Source organism: Rutilus rutilus, assembly GCF_951802725.1.
Source record: "Rutilus rutilus genome assembly, chromosome: 6".
NCBI classification, from domain to species: domain Eukaryota; kingdom Metazoa; phylum Chordata; class Actinopteri; order Cypriniformes; family Leuciscidae; genus Rutilus; species Rutilus rutilus.
In genome coordinates, this window is record NC_140214.1 from 29004631 (window position 1) to 29024083 (window position 19453).

Consider the following 19453-nt stretch of genomic DNA (forward strand, 5'->3'; position numbering starts at 1 on the left):
TAATGTCCTGTTACCTAAAATATCTCTTAGATGTTATTTGTTTATTTTAAAAATATTAACTTTAGGTAAGTCACTAGAATTTGCTCAGTGTCCTCATGCTATTAGCATGTATGCCATCTGGCCATATGTCATGTATTTGATCATTTTTGCTGAAAAACTCAATCCTGTTACTTTCAGTCCTTTTACTCACATGAAAAATAACAGAATTGAGTTAAAGTAACAGGAGTGAGTAGAGTCCTCTATTTGGTTGATTTAGTGTGAATATTAGTTGATATAATACTATTCACCTTACGAGTTTTACATTTGAAATTACTTAAATTGTAGACATTTGGGATTAGTTTTACAATGTGAATAGTACCATACTTACAGGAAGCCAGTGCACCACTAAGTGACTTAAACTTTTTGTCTTTGTCGCTCTATTTTTGTACAAGATGGAGAGAACCCATATGCAGTTGCCAGAAACACCTATGGCACGCTGCAAGTGAAGGAGCGAAACACACCCACAACCTTTAAAAAATAAAGTTAAACCACTGTTTTTTATCATTTTTGTTTGGTCCATCATTAAAACAATTGTTTAATAAATGAAAGTATATAAAAAATGCTGGGTTGTTTTAACCCAATGTTGGGTCAAATATGGACTAACCCAACATTGGGTTAAAAAATGCAGTTTTAAAAATGGACAAACTGCATTTTGGACAAAATCAAAAATGGACAAAAATGCAATAAAAAAATGGACAAATTGCATTGGTTACATTAAAAATGTAACCCAACGGCTGGGTTTGTCCATTTTTAAATTGCATTTTTAACCCAACGTTGGGTTAGTCCATATTTGACCCAACATTGGGTTAAAACAACCCAGCATTTTTTAGAGTGTAAACTTGAGGCTTTGGTCGTCGTTAAAATGGAAAAAATGGGCTTTGTGTTTTATTAAAATACACCTTTGCCTTAATATATAGCCTAGTGATTTTTTTAATCACACATATCAATTATTTGAACATATATAACATATATAATATATTTAACATATACATACAAAACAAAGGAATTAATTGACATGCTTTTAAACATGCTTTTTAAATGGCACATGAGATCTGGTACCAGGACTGAGAAAACATGCATCCATCTTCTGCTTAGAAACCTTGTAAAAAATTAAATACAGTTAACTGAGATTGACCAGTACACATTTTGAATAGTTAAATATGTGTAGTATTAGAGTTAGTGTTAAATCTAGCCTCTCCTCTTCTCTCACTGCGCCTCTTCTGGGCGTGCGCGGAATTACACTCTTTCACCTCACAGCTGATTTGCTCGCCATCTTGACATGAACATAAACATTGATACCCTCTGCTCAATGATCGTACTATTATCTCCAAAGACCGAAAAAATTACAGCACATTACCAAAACAGCCTTAATCCTTTGTTGCAGCATCGGGAAAAAGCGAACTAACGTTAGATGTTTAGGAAATCATTGCGCACGTAGCTGAACACACATGTCAGTATAATGTGGGTTTCCTGAGCGCTTGCCTAAGGTAAGATGGTTTTCTTTTCTAATACTAGGTTTCAAGGTCTTCTGCATCTATTAAACTCGGAAAAACGATGTTATCTTGTCATAATGTAAGATGTAAATCTTCATTTATATCAGCGCTGTAAGCGAGCTGCCATGGCAACTGATTACATTCGCGTGTTTAACTTACAACCCTCCTGCTGGCATTAATGCGCTCTTCCTCTATTAACACTCGGTCTTTTTAATAAAGCCATCATGAATCACTTAAAAACGTGTGCTTTAGATTGCTAATTTTGTTAATGTAGTGTTATGCTTGTTATCTATCAGATTTTGTAATGACTTGAATTAGAATTATTTTTAATAAACCAGGTCAGAAACCAGTTCAGGTGTGAATACAATCAATGTGATGTATTGATGTATAGAAATGACAGACCTTTTATTGATGAGAGGTTGACACTCACTGACAGCTGTCATTGGAGCAGATGTTTAGAAAATAAGTAAAGCATTATGAGTGTTATCGATCATGCATTCATCATTTTTCTGTAGGGATGGGAGACCTTGGAGGACCCCCATCTGCAGACTGATGGACAGAGTCTAAATGTAGTTTACAGTAGAAATGGACCAGGACTATGAAAGACGCCTGTTAAGGCAAATCAACCACCAGAACGTCCCAGAGGGCCACCCGTCCAAGGTAAGCATGAAAAGACCCTTAGAACTCTGTTTATCTTGTAACTTGATCATGAATTTTTTTTTTTTGACATTTATATATATATTTTTTTAACTTTGTGAGCAAAAAGAAAGAAAAAAAAAGAAAACACACACACACACACACACATATATATATATATGCCATATTTCTAATAAGATTTGTATGGAAGCTTGTTTTCACCACAGAATAAAAGTGTAAAAAGGTAATTGTGACTTTTTATCTCACAATTCTGACTCTTTTTTTCAGGACTGTGAGTTATAAACTCGCAAGTGCAAGTTATAAAGTCAGATTTGTCAGTTTTCTAAAGGTTTTATTTAAAAAATATATTAATCGACATTTTTAAAATGTCCTGGAATAATTTTAGATTTTTTAGATAAAATTGAAAGATTATATTTAATTGTTATTGTTACTATTTGCTGTTATTCTTATATATAAATGTTTTTGTATATTGTTTGTTTTTTTTAAGACAAATTTGTTAAATTATTGTAAACTCTATTGAAATAATATAGGCCTATATAAAAAAATGAAATATGGTTGATTTTACCATGAACATAACCATTGCAGCTGATATGGCATTTAATCATAAATAAATAAATCTACTTGGCCTGATTGGCTGATTCTGCAGCCAATGAGATTGCTAGCTCAACATTTAAATAGTCTGGTTCAGTGTTTGCTGTAGGCTAGTTCCTCTGAAACCCTCCACTAGAGGGCTGCATTGGGATTGAGTCCCGCGGGACCCAACGCAATTCTCGCGGGAGCGGGCAGTTTGAACTTTGCTGCGGGCGGGAATGGGCGGCTAAAAAAAAACACTGCGGGATCGGGAGGTAGCCTAAGTGTTTTAGATGTCCCCGATAGCCCAGCCAGGCTACTATTCATCTTCCTGACCAGTGCGTCAGAATACATGCAGGCCAGGGAAACGAAACAAACAACCCCATGAATCTCTTTAATAACAGCAATACAAATACGTGTTTTTTCCTGCGAGACGGGAGAAGACACAAAATCAGTGCATCTCTATTATTGTGCGGGAATAAATTCTCCGAGTTTTGCGGGTGCGGGCGGGAGTGGACATACATATTGCGGGAGCGGGCTGGACTGGAGTGTAACACATACGTTGCGGGAGCGGGCGGTAATGGTCAGAAATTCGGCGGGCGCGGGCGGGAGTGGGATGAAGAAAACAGTCCCGCGCAGGGCTCTACCCTCCACCTCCCCCAGCTCCACCTGCCTAGATCTGCTATGAGATTTATGTCTGTCTATTTATGCAGCAGCAGCATATCTTACATCTATCTTACATCTATATCTCAGCTCAGTTCAGTGTTTATTTAATGTCGATGTTACAATGTTAGTGTTATCCAGCTCAATTCAGTTTAAATTTTGTTCTCATCTGATAGTGCCAGTACAACTGAATCAGTCAAACTAATGAATATTAATTGTCTTTTAAACCCCAGTTTGGTATTTGATAATAAGATTAGATCTAGAATATTAAGAAATATATATTTATTTATTATTAATTATTACAGCACATTTTTGCACCTGAATAATGAATTTCAGAGACTTTTTTTAAATTCCATTTGATTTGTATTAAATGTGTTCATTAAAGAAAGAAAAAAAGGTATTTAGCAAAACATAAATGTTACACATGATGATTGTCAGTTCCAGTTATGTATTACTGTTTGTGCAGTCAGGGTATGCAGCATGCAGTCCAGTTACGGTGAAATCAGGAGACAGGTTTATCCCCACGCGTGCCGGGAGCAACTGGAGCATAAACTTCCACTATGCCAATGTAAGTTACCATTCATCTGAACAGTTTACACTCATCCACAGTAAAAAATTAATGCTGGATTAAAGCCAGTGCATTATTGTCATTGCACTGCTATAAACTCACATTAATTTTTTGCTTTTTTTGTTTGTAGGAGAACTGTTGGACACCCAATCAGAATCAGCGGGCGAAGGATGCTAGTACAGACACAGGGAAAGGTGAAGTCATTCTGCATCATCTTTTACATGCCCTCGATTTTCACAGCGAAACAATATATATCTAATTCAGTCATGAAACTATAGAGGGCGCTGGCTGATAGGTACTTTACATGCAGTCTCCAAGCAATCACATCATTACCTCATGGCACAAGCTGATTGGCCTCTGCTGATCCTTCAGCCAATGAGATTGCTTGCTGCGATAGTCGGTGTTACCGGTATTACATGGTTTTCAGCCGCAACACCGGTTTCATCACTTGTCTCCCCCTCACCGTCACTTAGATTTTTTATAGAGATAAAAAGAGTCAGGTTTCACCTCACGTCGCCCATTTCGCCTCACTCTTGACTGACAAGACGATGGCGGAAGATTTGGTTTCAAAGCGAAATGTATCAGCACCCATTTAAGCGAGTTTTCATTGTAATGTTTTGTTGTTGTGTTTTTCATTAAGAATAATAATGAACCCATCATTCAAGTAATTGTCGCCCCTCAATTGCTGCTAATTCAGTGCGTGTCCACAGGAGTTTTCAGTTCATTTCTATGGAAGTTGAGCGTCCATAGGGAATAACTGAAAACACTGTGCGCCAATGGACACGCTCTGCAAGCGATTTAAAAGCGAGGTGGGAAAAGAGGGGAAAAACTGAAATAGAATTTCAGAAGAACAGTGTTTATTTGATAAAAAATTTTTAACAAATCATCCTTTCTGAATAAAAGTATTAAACGTAAAAGAAGTGTATGTATGTATGTGTATGTATATATATATATATATATATATATATATAGCATTATTGTGTTTTACAGATGCTGTGGCATATGCTGCACTGCTAAGGAATGAGCTGTTGGGAGCAGGAATCGAAACCGTGCCTGATCCTCACACAGATGACCGTCGACACACCATCCTCACACAGGACACACACAGCCTCTTCAGGGTGAGTTTACAGATCCATGTGAGATTCATTGCCATGTAAAAAGCTCACTGGAGAAGCATGTTTGTCTTCTGCATGTTCTCTGCTTTTTCTCACATTTGAGTTTATATAAGTTTTAGATTTTGACTCTTGTTGTATAACTCTTGTTTTTCTTGTGTCTCTCAGTACACCATCCTCACAAAGAGAGTGCCTTTTGACAATGAAATCTCCCCCTATTCCCTCTCTCCTCTCAGTAACAAAAGGTATCATTCTTCTCTAATCTCTGCAGTAATTCAAAATAAAATTGAGCAAATAATAATTTGCAAACTCAGTTACTTGAAAAGTAAAAACACATAAAATGTTTAGACATGTATATTGAATTAAGTTTATTTTTATCACCTTTTTGGAAATTTGTTTTTAGTAAGTTACAAGATTTAGCGGCCACAAATTAAGAATTCGTTCCTAAAACTAAATGAAGAAATAAGGGAACAAATTAGTACAATGTGGCCACGATTGACCTAAAACGAGAGAATGAATGAATAAAACAAGGCAGATTTTTCCTCTCGCATGTCATGTGTGGGGCTCCGTACAAAAATACTGTTTAAAGGGGTCATGAACTGGATTATTTTATCATTTTATAATGTGTCCTGGGGTTCCCTTATATTATTAGTACATTTTAATATAATTTAGTAACATATTTTTACATTTAAAAAATAAAAGGCATTTTTCCGAGCCTGATTTTAGCCTCTGATTTGAACGCTCTGTTTGAAGGGGCGTGTCTGTGAGAGACTTCTGTGTAAATGCCCACTGCTGTGATTGGCTGACATGTTTGCATATGAAATAGCTAGTTACATGTGGAAATTTCTCGAAAACGTTTACTATGTTTTTACTATTACAGCTATCGAGATTAACGAATCGTGAAAATTGTTGATTATAGTATTATATTTTAGATCTATTCCCATCACTTGAAAGGTTGCAGTGATGAGTATTGAGCAGATGACAGACAGTCTGTTGATCGCGTGAATGAAGTGATCTCATCATTGCAATGCAATTTCTGCACTCTCACGAATGCTTTCACCAAATAACAATGCAAACACAATGTAAATACAGTAAGAGCTTCATTGTGCAGTGTAACAGCGTCATTGATTTTATAACAAGTTTTGGCAAGTGTCCAGATAAACTCGTGCTGTGTGATTGACAGCTTGAGCAATTGGAAAGGGAGCATTCTTTGATTGCTTTCTGTATATTTAATCACAGTTTAAATAAGATTATTTTCATCCTACTAAGAGAAACGATGTGAAGTTGATCGTTTAGTCACTGGCTTGTTCTACTGATGCATAAACAGTATTGAACGATTTAGAAATCACTGATCACAGATCAGGCATTAAAATAAACATTGCTGTTTTATTGGCGTTGCTGGCAGATCCATATCGTAAAAGTCTGTTTGCAAAGCCTGCGTCGGAATTGCGACTGATTTACCAAATATATAATCCAAAGTGAAATGCACCGAATACAAACAAATAATGCAGTGCTGAGACATTCACATTGTTGGAAAAAAAACCCCACTTTCCTAGTGGAAAACTTTACCTCGTTTGGAAGATAATGGTATTGAACGAATAAACGAACTCTTAACTGTCAAAAGATCAAGGAAAATTTGAATCCTCAGTTCATGACCCCTTTAAGAAAATGATTTTCAGCTGTTTTTCTATGTTTGTAACACAGACTTTTTTTTACAACATTATGAATTGTATCCACATTATAGACATGCCTGTGAATTTCTTTAAAATTTTACTTAAATTAAAATGTAATTTTTCAAATTTTTCTTTTTTGTCTGCAGTCACAAACTATTGCGTTCACCCCGAAAGCCAGCACGCAAGATTTCCAAGATCCCATTCAAAGTTCTTGATGCCCCAGAGTTGCAGGATGACTTCTACCTCAACCTGGTATACTTAATTTACAAAGCTCCATATGTTAGTTTTACAGATATTAAATAAGGGATAGGGGTCTGAAAGTGTCACTGTGAAGGTACATTATTTTTACTTTCATTTTGCAATAATGACCAGCTGACTGTGAGAAATTGGTTGCCTGGGACAGCTGTCAGTTATATAGTCTGCCTGTCATTATAGAAAAATATTTAACTGGAGAATGTGTTCATTGACCAATCAGAAGTCAGAGGTATTTCAGAAAACTCTTTAAAATACAATTTTAGCACTATCCAGACCTGACGTGACACAGCGGCAGGCGATAAAATATTAGTTAATCAGAGTTTTTGTCCTAACCAGTCACGACAGCGATACGCAACATTTATATTCTAGAAACGGTTTCTGTTTCTGCAATTGAATGACCAAATTTTTTTTATTTCAATAAAATGAATGTACTGAATTTTAGTTCGATGTTTTTTTATTTAACATTTTGTATTTTTAAGGGGATTTTATGGTACTAGATTATATTTACGGAATAGTTATGATCCATTTATTACTTGTTGACCACTTTTTGAACATAGACCTGAAAATTACATTTCCAACTTCGTAACTCTTGAATGCTTTGGCGCACATAAGTTTGGTCTCTTTTTAAAGATGACTCTTGGTAGATTATTGCTGAAGTAAAATATTTAAAAAGGTCAAACTAAAATGAAGTTATAGAAGTTTAAGTTTATTATTATGAAAAATGCATTTTAAATAAAAACTTTTTTAACGAAATATATATTTTGCAAAACATGTTTTACACTAAAACTGCGAGAAAATCAAAGCCATAAATCTAAAACAGTTGTGATTTAAATTTTAGGTTGATATTTCAAAAAATGAGCTTTCAGTAAGATTTTGTTTGGGCGCAATACCAAACGTTTCCCCTCCTTGAACTGCCACCTTAACGTGGTGGAGGGGTTTGAGTACCCGAATGACCCTAGGAGCTATGTTGTCCGGGGCTATATGCCCCTGGTAGGGTCTCCCAAGGCAAACAGGTCCTAGGCGACGGGTCAGACTAAGAGTAGTTCAAAATACCCTTTATGAGACAAATTAAATCAAGGACCGTGACGTCGCCCGGTATGGCGCAGCCGGGGCCCCACCCTGGAGCCAGGCCTGGGGTTGGGGCTCGTATGCGAGCGCCTGGTGGCCGGGCCTCCCCCCACGGGGTCCGGCCGGGCTCAGCCCGAAGGAGCGACGTGGGGCCGCCTTCCCGTGGGCTCACCACCTGCAGGAGGGACCGTAAGGGGCCGGTGCTGAGAGGATCGGGCGGCAGTCGAAGGCGGGGGCCTCGACAACCCGATCCCTGGACACGGAAACTAGCTCTAGGGACGTGGAATGTCACCTCGCTGACGGGGAAGGAGCCTGAGATTGTGCGTGAGGTAGAGAGGTTCCGACTAGAGATCGTCGGGATCACCTCTACGCACGGCTTGGGCTCTGGAACCACACCCCTTGAGAGAGGATGGACTCTTCACCACTCTGGAGTTGCCCATGGTGAGAGGCGACGGGCTGGTGTGGGTTTGCTTATAGCCCCCCAGCTCAGCCGCCATGTGTTGGAGTTCACCCCGGTGAACGAGAGGGTCGTTTCCCTGCGCCTACGGGTCGGGGATAGGTCTCTCACTGTCGTGTGTGCCTACGGGCCAAACGGCAGTGCAGAGTACCTGGCCTTCTTGGAGTCTCTGGGAGGGGTGCTGGAAAGTGCTCCGACTGGGGACTCCATCGTTCTACTGGGAGACTTCAACGCCCACGTGGGCAACGACAGTGACACCTGGAGGGGCGTGATTGGGAGGAACGGCCCCCCTGATCTGAACCCGAGCGGTGTTCAGTTATTGGACTTCTGTGCTAGTTATAGTTTGTCCATAACGAACACCATGTTCAAGTATAAGGGTGTCCATCAGTGCACGTGGCACCAGGACACCCTAGGCCGTAGGTCGATGATCGACTTTGTGGTCGTTTCATCTGACCTGCGGCCGTATGTCTTGGACACTCGGGTGAAGAGAGGGGCGGAGCTGTCAACTGATCACCACCTGGTGGTGAGTTGGATCCGATGGCGGGGGAGGAGGCTGGACAGACTCGGCAGACCCAAGCGTACTGTGAGGGTCTGCTGGGAACGTTTGGCCGAGTCTCCGGTCAGAGAGATCTTCAACTCCCACCTCCGGCGGAGCTTTGTCCAGATCCCGAGGGAGGCTGGAGATATTGAGTCCGAGTGGACCATGTTCTCCACCTCCATTGTCGAAGCGGCCGCTCGGAGCTGTGGCCGTAAGGTCTCCGGTGCCTGTCGAGGCGGCAATCCCCGAACCCGGTGGTGGACACCGGAAGTAAGGGATGCCGTCAAGCTGAAGAAGGAGTCCTATCGGGCCTGGTTGGCTTGTGGGACTCCTGAGGCAGCTGACGGGTACCGGCAGGCCAAGCGAACTGCAGCCCGGGTGGTTGTGGAGGCAAAAACTCGGGCCTGGGAGGAGTTCGGTGAGGCCATGGAGAAGGACTATCGGCTGGCCTCGAAGAGATTCTGGCAAACCGTCCGGCGCCTCAGAAGGGGGAAGCAGTGCCCTACCAATGCTATCTACAGTAGAGGTGGGGAGCTGTTGACCTCAACTGGGGATGTCGTCGGACGGTGGAAGGAATACTTCGAGGATCTCCTCAATCCCGCCGTCACGTCTTCCATTGAGGAAGCAGAGGCTGAGGGCTCAAGTCTCTGGATGTTGTGGGGCTGTCTTGGCTGACATGCCTCTGCAGCATCGCGTGGCGGTCGGGGACAGTGCCTCTGGGATGGCAGACCGGGGTGGTGGTCCCGGAGGGTGTGTTCCAACTACAGGGGGATCACACTTCTCAGCCTCCCTGGGAAAGTCTATGCCAGGGTACTGGAGAGGAGAATACGGCCGATAGTAGAACTTCGGATTCAGGAGGAACAGTGTGGTTTTCGTCCAGGCCGTGGAACACTGGACCAGCTCTATACTCTCTACAGGGTGCTGGAGGGTTCATGGGAGTTTGCCCAACCAGTCCACATGTGCTTTGTGGATTTGGAGAAGGCATTCGACTGTGTCCCTCGCGGCGGCCTGTGGAGGGTGCTCCGGGAGTATGGGGTCCGGGGTCCTTTGCTAAGGGCTGTCCGGTCCCTGTACGACCGAAGCAGGAGCTTGGTTCGCATTGCCGGCAGTAAGTCAGACTTGTTCCCGGTGCATGTTGGACTCCGGCAGGGCTGCCCTTTGTCGCCGGTTCTGTTCATAATTTTTATGGACAGAATTTCTAGGCGCAGCCAGGGGCCGGAGGGTGTCGGGTTTGGTGACAACACGATTTCGTCTCTGCTCTTTGCGGATGATGTTGTCGTGTTGGCTTCATCAAGCCAGGACCTTCAGCATGCACTGGGACGGTTTGCAGCCGAGTGTGAAGCGGCTGGGATGAGAATCAGCACCTCCAAATCCGAGGCCATGGTCCTCAGTCGGAAAAGGGTGGCTTGCCCACTTCAGGTTGGTGGAGAGTTCCTGCCTCAAGTGGAGGAGTTTAAGTATCTTGGGGTTTTGTTCACGAGTGAGGGAAGGATGGAACGGGAGATTGACAGCTTCTGCAGTAATGCGGTCGATGTACCGGTCTGTCGTGGTGAAGAAAGAGCTGAGCCGCAAGGCGAAGCTCTCGATTTACCGGTCAATCTACGTTCCTACTCTCACCTATGGTCATGAGCTTTGGGTCATGACCGAAAGGACAAGATCCCGGATACAGGCGGCCGAAATGAGCTTTCTCCGTAGGGTGGCTGGGCGATCCCTTAGAGATAGGGTGAGAAGCTCGGTCACTCGGGAGGAGCTCAGAGTAGAGCCGCTGCTCCTCCACATCGAGAGGGGTCAGCTGAGGTGGCTCGGGCATCTGTTCCGGATGCCTCCTGGACGCCTTCCCGGGAAGGTGTTCCGGGCGCGTCCCACTGGGAGGAGACCCCGGGGAAGACCTAGGACACGCTGGAGAGATTATGTCTCCCGGCTGGCCTGGGAACGCCTCGGTGTTCCCCCGGAAGAGCTGGAGGAAGTGTCTAGGGAGAGGGGAGTCTGGGCATCTCTGCTTAGACTGCTGCCCCCTCGACCCGGCCCCGGATAAGCGGACGAAGATGACATGACATGACCAAACGTTTCCAATAGATCTATTCGTTTCGAATGCGGTCATTTTTGACCGCCAACAGTACAAGTTTGACTATTTTTTCAGGGTCATTTAACCTTTTCAAATCATGTCCATGATTTTTTTTGTGTGTCCACATAACAAGTACCGAAACCTATACCAAGTTTCGTTCCATTCCGATGAAGTAAAAAATTCTTAAAAAACCCCAAAACGTAAAATTTTTGATCTAACAGCACCAAAGGGTTAAAATAATTTAATGGGAGTATATCATTATGCTTGATCTTTATAGCCATACTGAAATCCACAATGGATAATTCAATATTTATGAATTTGATTGTGTACGTATCCATTTCATTGCGCTTGCTGAGAGACTCCGCCCACAGCTGTTCTGATTGGCTGTGATTTTTGATAGATTTTGTCGCGTCTGGTGTGGACAGACTAATTGCTTGTCGCTGGAATCTTATCGCGCCCTGTCTGGTTAGGACATGGCGTAATGGTTCTGTAGTCTCCATAATATGCATGTTAACATTTGCTGTGTAGTAATTTGATTGAAAATGTTTGTGAACACAGGTGGACTGGTCAGCTGGAAATCTCTTGAGTGTTGGTTTGGGGGCTTGTGTTTACCTGTGGAGTGCCTGTACCAGCCAGGTATGAGACAGACTTTAAGACGTGATCTGGTCTGACTGTCAGTAATGAGCGTTTCATTTTACACTTCCAAACTTACACAGGTGACGCGGTTGTGTGACTTATCTGTGGATGGCGACTCTGTGACATCAGTGTGTTGGAATGAGAGGGTCAGCACAAACCTCTTACATGTTACATAAAAATATCTAACGTGTGTGCTTTGTAAATATCCAGGATAATATTTACTTCTTTGTCATTCTCTCAGGGAAGTCTGGTGGCTGTAGGGACCCATAAGGGATTTGTACAGATTTGGGATGCAGCTGGAGGGAGGAAGTTGACCAGTTTGGAGGGACATTCAGCACGCGTAGGTTTGTGTCATGTGACAATCACTCACTTACTTAAAACTTTTACTGGTTTAAAGGGTTAGCTTACCCAAAAAATTAAAATTCTGTCATCAATTACAATGATGAATCGCCCTCATGTGGTTCCAAACCCAATAAATGTTCGTTCATCTTCGAAACATTCACCATATTTGATGTGCTCTATGTATCAATGTTTATATGTAAATAAAAGCCTAAATTAAATATTTTCATCATATAAAGCGATCAAGTCTCTTCAGAAGGCTTTGATTCAACCACTCGATTCATATGGATTTTTTTTACGACCTCTTTACGTTTTGAAGCTTCAAGAGTTTTGAGGGACAGAAATCTCTTAGATTTAATAATGAATATCTTCATTTGTGTTCCGAAGATGAACAAAAGTCTTACGTGTTTGGAACTTTAAATCATTCTCAGAACAATTTATCCGATTTTTTTTTCACTAAGAGAGCTAAGATCTTCATAAAGAATAAATCATCTTCATCATATTAGTAGAGTTTCGTGTCTCTCAGGAGCGCTTGCGTGGAATGGAGAGCAGCTGTCGTCGGGTAGCCGGGACAGAGTGATTCTACAAAGGGACGTGAGGACACCTCCTCCTGTGGAGAGACGCCTCCAGGGCCACAGGCAGGAAGTGTGTGGCCTCAAGTGGTCACCTGACCACCAGCACCTCGCCTCTGGAGGGAACGATAACAAGGTCAGTGTCTCTAATAAGGAGACATAATTGAACATGCAAGACATGACTAAGTTGGCTGGGAATATGGTTTATTCAAAGATTTTAGGTTTGTGTATGTTGCATTCACACCAAATTTCACATAAAAAAAAAAGAAAAAGGTAACACTTTATTTTACAGTGTCCTTGTTACACATTACATGTTGTTACTTTAGTAATAACTATAGATTATGCGTGATTACAAGTAACTAACCCTAAACCAAACCTGAATCCTAAACCTAATCCTATAGTAAGTACATGTTGTTAATTATTATTACTCAGTACTTAAATGTATAATTACACTGTAACAAGGACACATTGAAATAAAGGGTTACACTTTATTTTAAGGTGTCATTGTTACAGTGTAATTTTTATTTTGTAGAAACCATGGAAACACCAAAGACGCTTTAATATATGATGTGTTTTATTAGACAGGTGAGGATACATTCATAGACAGAAAACTAATCATTGTTATACAGCTCAACACAGTCTTTTTGTTTGAATCTCAATTTCTTGCTTTACCGCGAGAACCATATTTACCATGTCTAATATGGATCTAGCTCACTGCAGTGTGCAGCAAGTGTCTCATATAGCACCGAGCTATATGGTTCGCCGAGCGAACACACAGAGTAGCATTATAACACCTTTCAACACACTCAAATGTATCTAATATGAGCGCTGTGTTACCCCACATACACATGACCGGAAGAAGCAGGTATAATAAAAGCTCCTCTACTCTCGAGCCGTGTGTCACGCTCGTCTCTCATTAGCGGTCTCGTTTCGCTCCAACGGCTTTCGTAACGTTAATAAATCTTTAATACATTACCATGAATATGATTTCAGCCCGAGTCCCGTCGTATTCTCCACCGGCTATTCACCTTATTCCGCCCCGCCCACTTTTACTTCTGTCCAGTACTTCCGTTGTAAACCAACTTCCGGTTTAGCGGACCCTCATTCAATTTCGAGGAGAACTGCAGAGAAGTCTCACTGATAAAATGTCACATAAGATAAGCTAATTTGTGCCAAATGTGCTATGTACGTGTGTACCAACAGCACAGCAATGCACTGTTTCTCTGGGTAATTTTTAAACGACTTTTAGGTGTTTATATGACCCGTCTGCCTGTCTGATCGCAGCCCGGCCGATGTGTAGTGTTTAGCCTACATTAGCCACAAACATCTAATGTTGTAATGGTCTCACTACAGGACACATACACATGCTATACCTTGTTTGAAAGCTATGGTCCTCTAGAATTCAGTCGCTGGATTTATTTTACAGCCATTACTTGTGTTAGAGATCAAACCATAAGAAATTGCAGCTAGCAGTTAGCTAAGCTAACGTTACCCTCTTGTTCATCTAGTTGAGGCTCTACTTTCTTTCTACACCAGTTCGTGGCTATTTTTTTCTCATCTGTTGGCTATACACTGCAAATGTATCTGGTGATTAAGCAAACAAACTGTGGTGTAATAATGTTTCAAACTTGACATGTAGTAGTGTTTGTGCACATCTTCATAACTAAGTAATAGCTATTAGAAAGACACAGCTTACAACAGCATACAAAACGCTTTTCTCACTTTTATTAAATACGCAACGTCCACAATGAATAGGCCTAATTACATGATGAATTTTGAATTTAAACTGCATATTTCAAAAAGGCTGCATATATAGCTGGTTTAAATAATTTGATTGTGGCATTGTTTCAAAAGCTTCAAGTGAAATGTACTTTAGTACGTTGCAGCAGTTGTTAATAACCATAGGCCAAAGCATTTGGCTATAATATTATAGTCTAGCGAGCCTATCTACTTATATCAAGACAGATAACAGATTGGACCAGGGCAAACAAAGCGCTAAGTAGCTAAACCAGGAAGTGAGATTACGCGGATGGCGCCACCCAGTGCTACTTCCGGAATAAGGTGAATAGAGGTGAAGACAACAACTCCCACGATTCCACGAAATCAAGGCGTCATCAAGCTACGCCTTTGTCTTGAATGACACCTCTAGTGGCGAAAAATTACATAGTGTGCCTTTAAAGGCAATATTTAAAATTTGCAAGATTTTTACCTTAATATAACAGCTTTGAAATAATTTCGATGGTATATCAATGGTAATAACGAACTCGTAGTAGGGCGAATCATCCCGATAGCAAAGCAGGGGGGAACACGCCGCTGGCAAAACCAGCAATGCAAGTTTAAGAGGTGGCGCCCCGACAAATCTCGTGAGAATCACGACTTGCTTTACGGCACGACGTCACATACATCAACAACATATGAAGCAGCCTCTATGGAAGACACTAGCACGCATTTCAGACGTGAATCATGGCAAAGTCGACGAAGAAAACGAAGAAAGCGCGGTCGGAAGAGTGCAGAGACGGCTCTGCGTGAGTGGTATTTACGACAGTTACATTAAATAGTACTCCACAGCGACTCTAGGGGTCGCTGTTTGAGAAAAACCGAAACTGCATAGTGTGCCTTTAAACCAAAAAACTAATTAACGCAATGTACATGGACCATTTTAGAGCACCGTTTTCAGATTTATTATTATTATTAAGAGCCCAACTTAATCAAAATCAAGACCAATTTCTGTGCAAAAGAAATTGATAAAGAACTAATAAAATTCGGTCTAAATAGCATGACACAAAGGAACCTGTATGTTTTGTTCTGCTTCAGTTGCTGGTGTGGAACAGCTCGAGCCTGCTCCCCGTGCAGCAGTACAGCGATCACCTGGCGGCTGTGAAGGCCATCGCCTGGTCTCCTCACCAGCACGGCCTGCTGGCCTCGGGAGGGGGAACGGCTGACCGCTGCCTTCGCTTCTGGAACACTCTGACCGGACAGGCATTGCAGAGTACCGACACCGGCTCACAGGTCTGCAACCTGGCCTGGTCCAAACACGCCAACGAGCTGGTAAGAAACGCAACTACAACCTCAATCACGTCATGTGTTTTTTTTCCCCCCATGCTGGCTTTCACCATTGATGTCTATTAGGTCAGCACTCACGGCTACTCCCAGAACCAGATCCTGGTGTGGAAATACCCGTCACTCACCCAGGTAGCCAAGCTCACAGGACATTCGTACAGAGTGCTCTACTTGGTAAGTGTTTTATCGAATCTAATAATCTATTTGAAATAATGTAGCGTAACACTTTGTTTTACAGTGTCCTTGTTGCATATGTTACATGTACATAACATAGTAATTACAGTAAATTATGCCTAATTACATGCAACTAACCCTAAACCAAATCCTAATCCTACCCTAACCCTATAGTAAGTACATGTAGTTGCTTAATATTACTCAGTACTTAAATATATAATTACACTGTAACAATGACACCTTAAAATAAAGTGTAACCTAATGTAGAAATGCAATTCATTCGTATATACAGTGACTTTACATACAGACATAAATCTCAGGGTGAAACAAATGTCCTTATAATGAAGAAAAAAAGACTTTATTAACCCTATAAAGCCTACTATATCATATTTGAACAAATATGAAACAAACTCAAATTCTTAGCACCTCTAAATTATCAACATGATCAGAACTTTGCTAAGAAAAAACTGTTGTACACAATCTTCACCTGTTCTTGTGGCACACGTCTTTTTGCTGTGAAATCTTTACTGAATTTTACTTAAGTAAACGTAAGAATATATTTTATTTTATTAGTAATATTTTAAAACGAAGATATACTGGAGTGAAGCAATTTACGTTTAATGGATTATCCATCCATACATTTTTATGTTAAAATTTCAAATATGATACATCAGGATTTTGAGGAACATTTATTTGTTTATCTCTCAGTCATCATTGTATTGCATTGCGTTTTATGTTTTGCCCCCACAGTAAAAACTATCATAAAATGAATCATTTAAATATCATCTTACTACTATTGGGTAGTGAGATCATGTATTATTGGGAGATATAAAGTGACAACTGATATTTATATATGTATTTTATGTCCGTAGTCTGCTAAACTGTTATAAAGATCATATTGATTTGCATTATAAGAATTTCATCTTACATTTTAGCCATATAAATATCAGCAACTGCACCAAATTGCATATTTCTGCTCAGTTTGGGCCTTTGAGTAAAATTAAGGTGAATTTTTCTGAAGAATGAGCTCCATATTCTCACAATATCACTATATGGGCCACAAAATACATACACCTGATACATCAAATATGGTACTAAACAAAAAAAACATGCATAATTTTATTTCCTTGATAGAAAAAAAATATTCTATTTCAAATATTCTATATTCAAATTTAACAAAAGTGTTGTTATAAGTTATTAATATTTGGAAAACTCCACCAAATCAAAGTCATGTGGTGCGACCAAGATGCAGAAAAAAAATCTAACAAACAGGAAATGATGTCATGGAGTGGAGTGACTCCTGCAGACCCTCATTGACTGTGTGTCAGGGTCAATAAGTCTCTTAAAAAATGTCTGGCAAGGAAAGATTAGTTCCTGTTGTAAAATGTCATGTGGTGCGACTTCCCAAAAACATAATCTTTATGTATTCATAATACACTCACCAGCCACTTTATTAGGTACATCTGTTCAGCTGCTCATTAATACAAATATCTAACCAGCCAATCACATTGCAGCAACTCAAAACATTTAGGCATGTAGACATGGTCAGGATGATCTGCTGAAGTTCAAACTGAGCATCAGAATGGGGAAGAAAGGTGATTTCTGTGACTTTGAACGTGGCAGGGTTGTGTCGAACGGGCTGGTCTGAGTATTTCAGAAACTGATGATCTACTGGGATTTTCACACACAACCTAAACTAGGGTTTACAGAGAATGGTCTGAAAAAGAGAAAATATCCAGTGAGCGGCAGTTCTGTGGGTGAAAATGCCTTGTTGATGCCAGAGGTCAGAGGAGAATGACCAGACTGGTTCAGCTGATAGAAAGACAACAGAAGCTCAAATAACCACTCGTGACAACCGAGGTCTGCAGAAGAGCATCATGTTGAATCTTGAAGCAGAAGAGCTACAGCAGCAGAACACACACCAGTGACACTCCTGTGAGATAAGAACAGCAAACTGAAGCTACAATTCACACGGGCTCAACAAAATTGGACAAGAAATGTTTGGAAAAACATGTTTGGAGTCTTTCAGATGGTTGGGTCAGAAATTGCCGTAAACAACATATTGGTCCAACCCGGTACTAGCAAGGTCTACCTAATAAAGTGGCCAGTGAGTGTGTTTATAAAAAAGAAAAAGTACTTTTTTCTTAACGTTTCTTATTTTCTTACCTTTTATGTTTAATCGAATCCAATAACGGGGAACATTTTCCAAGTGTACCAAGAAAGCTCACTTTATAGCGTAGTTAAGAGACACCGTGGCTGTCATGGTTGTCTCCGGATCCAGTTTTTAATTATGTACAAATGACCGACGAAGACAAAGAGTAATCAAATCTGAGACCTGTAATGTAATAATGTTATCCTGTGTTAATTCAGACACACATCAGAAGTGAATGTACGTGTCTTGGTTGTGTACAGGCGGTGTCTCCGGACGGTGAGGCCATCGTAACGGGAGCAGGAGACGAGACACTGAGGTTCTGGAATGTCTTCAGCAAGACACGCTGCACCAAGGTCAGGCTGAAGTGTTACATTCAGACGTGTAGCTCGTCCTGCACCTCAACTGGTACCCGTTTCACATTCTTTTCGTCTGTTTCCAGGAATCCAAATCAGTGTTGAACCTGTTCACCAGGATACGGTAATTCACAGAAGTCCATCCAATCACGTGAACGAATTAAAGCCTTTGAACTCGCTCTGTTCTGTGTCCTTGCATCAACTCCAGACCTTCCGACAGAGAGAGAGAGACCCTAGCACTTCCTCCACTCTTTTTTACTCGTTTTACCCCATGAAAATTGAGTGAGCTTGTTGTTTATGTTAAGATTCAGTCAGTTCTTCTTATTATTGTACATTGTGGATGTCCAAACAGATGTGCTATTGTATAAGTAGAAGTATTAATAGAGAAATGAACCTATATGACCTATATTGGCATTATCATGATTTCAGTCATGAGGTTATACAGAAATGGCTTATGAAAATTTACATATTTTATATGTGTGTATCAAAACAGATCATGAAATCTGTGAGAAATAAATGCACTTAACATTAATCCTGTGACTTTTTATGACTAACAGACAAAAGGTTATATTTACTGTACGTCCAGCAATAGTTGTAAGGTCTGTAGGATTTGTTTTTTAAAGTACTTTTCAGCAAAGATGCATTAAATTGATCAAAAGTGACAGTGAAGACATTTATAATGTTACAAAAGATTTTTATCTCAAATAAATGCTTTTTATTTAAACTTTCTATTCATTCAAGAATCCTGAAAAAAATAAGTATCACGGTTTCCACAGAAATATTAAACAGCACTACTATTTTCAACATCGATAATAATAAGAAATGTTTCTTGATCAGTAAATCAGCATATTAGAATGATTTCTGAAGGATCATGTGACACTGAAGACTGGAGTAATGATGCTGGAAATTCAGCTTTCCATCACAGGAATAAATTACATTTTAAAATATATTAAAATACAAAACAGTTATTTTAGATTTTAATAATATTTCATGTTTTTTACTGTATTTT

General features: G+C 40.6%; 1 protein-coding gene across 1 annotated transcript; it reads left to right on the forward strand.

The window, feature by feature from the left end:
- Positions 1–1250: 1250 nt before the first annotated feature.
- fzr1b (fizzy/cell division cycle 20 related 1b) lies at positions 1251–18976 on the forward strand. Its single transcript, XM_084412525.1, has 15 exons — positions 1251–1526; positions 2048–2192; positions 3889–3990; positions 4121–4184; positions 4981–5108; positions 5271–5347; positions 6922–7027; positions 11717–11794; positions 11875–11940; positions 12036–12138; positions 12660–12841; positions 15520–15753; positions 15835–15939; positions 18352–18444; positions 18531–18976. The coding sequence occupies exons 2-15, from the start codon at positions 2118–2120 to the stop codon at positions 18570–18572; spliced, it is 1455 nt and encodes a 484-aa protein (XP_084268651.1). The 5' UTR covers positions 1251–1526; positions 2048–2117; the 3' UTR covers positions 18573–18976.
- The last annotated feature ends 477 nt before the right edge of the window (positions 18977–19453 follow it).

Coding starts and splice junctions, on each gene's coding strand:
- fzr1b (XM_084412525.1), top strand. CDS start 2,118: ATGGACCAGGACTATGAAAGACGCCTGTTAAGGCAAATCAACCACCAG. Junction 3,991..4,120: donor TAAACTTCCACTATGCCAAT/GTAAGTTACCAT, acceptor TTTTGTTTGTAG/GAGAACTGTTGGACACCCAA. Junction 12,842..15,519: donor CTGGAGGGAACGATAACAAG/GTCAGTGTCTCT, acceptor GTTCTGCTTCAG/TTGCTGGTGTGGAACAGCTC.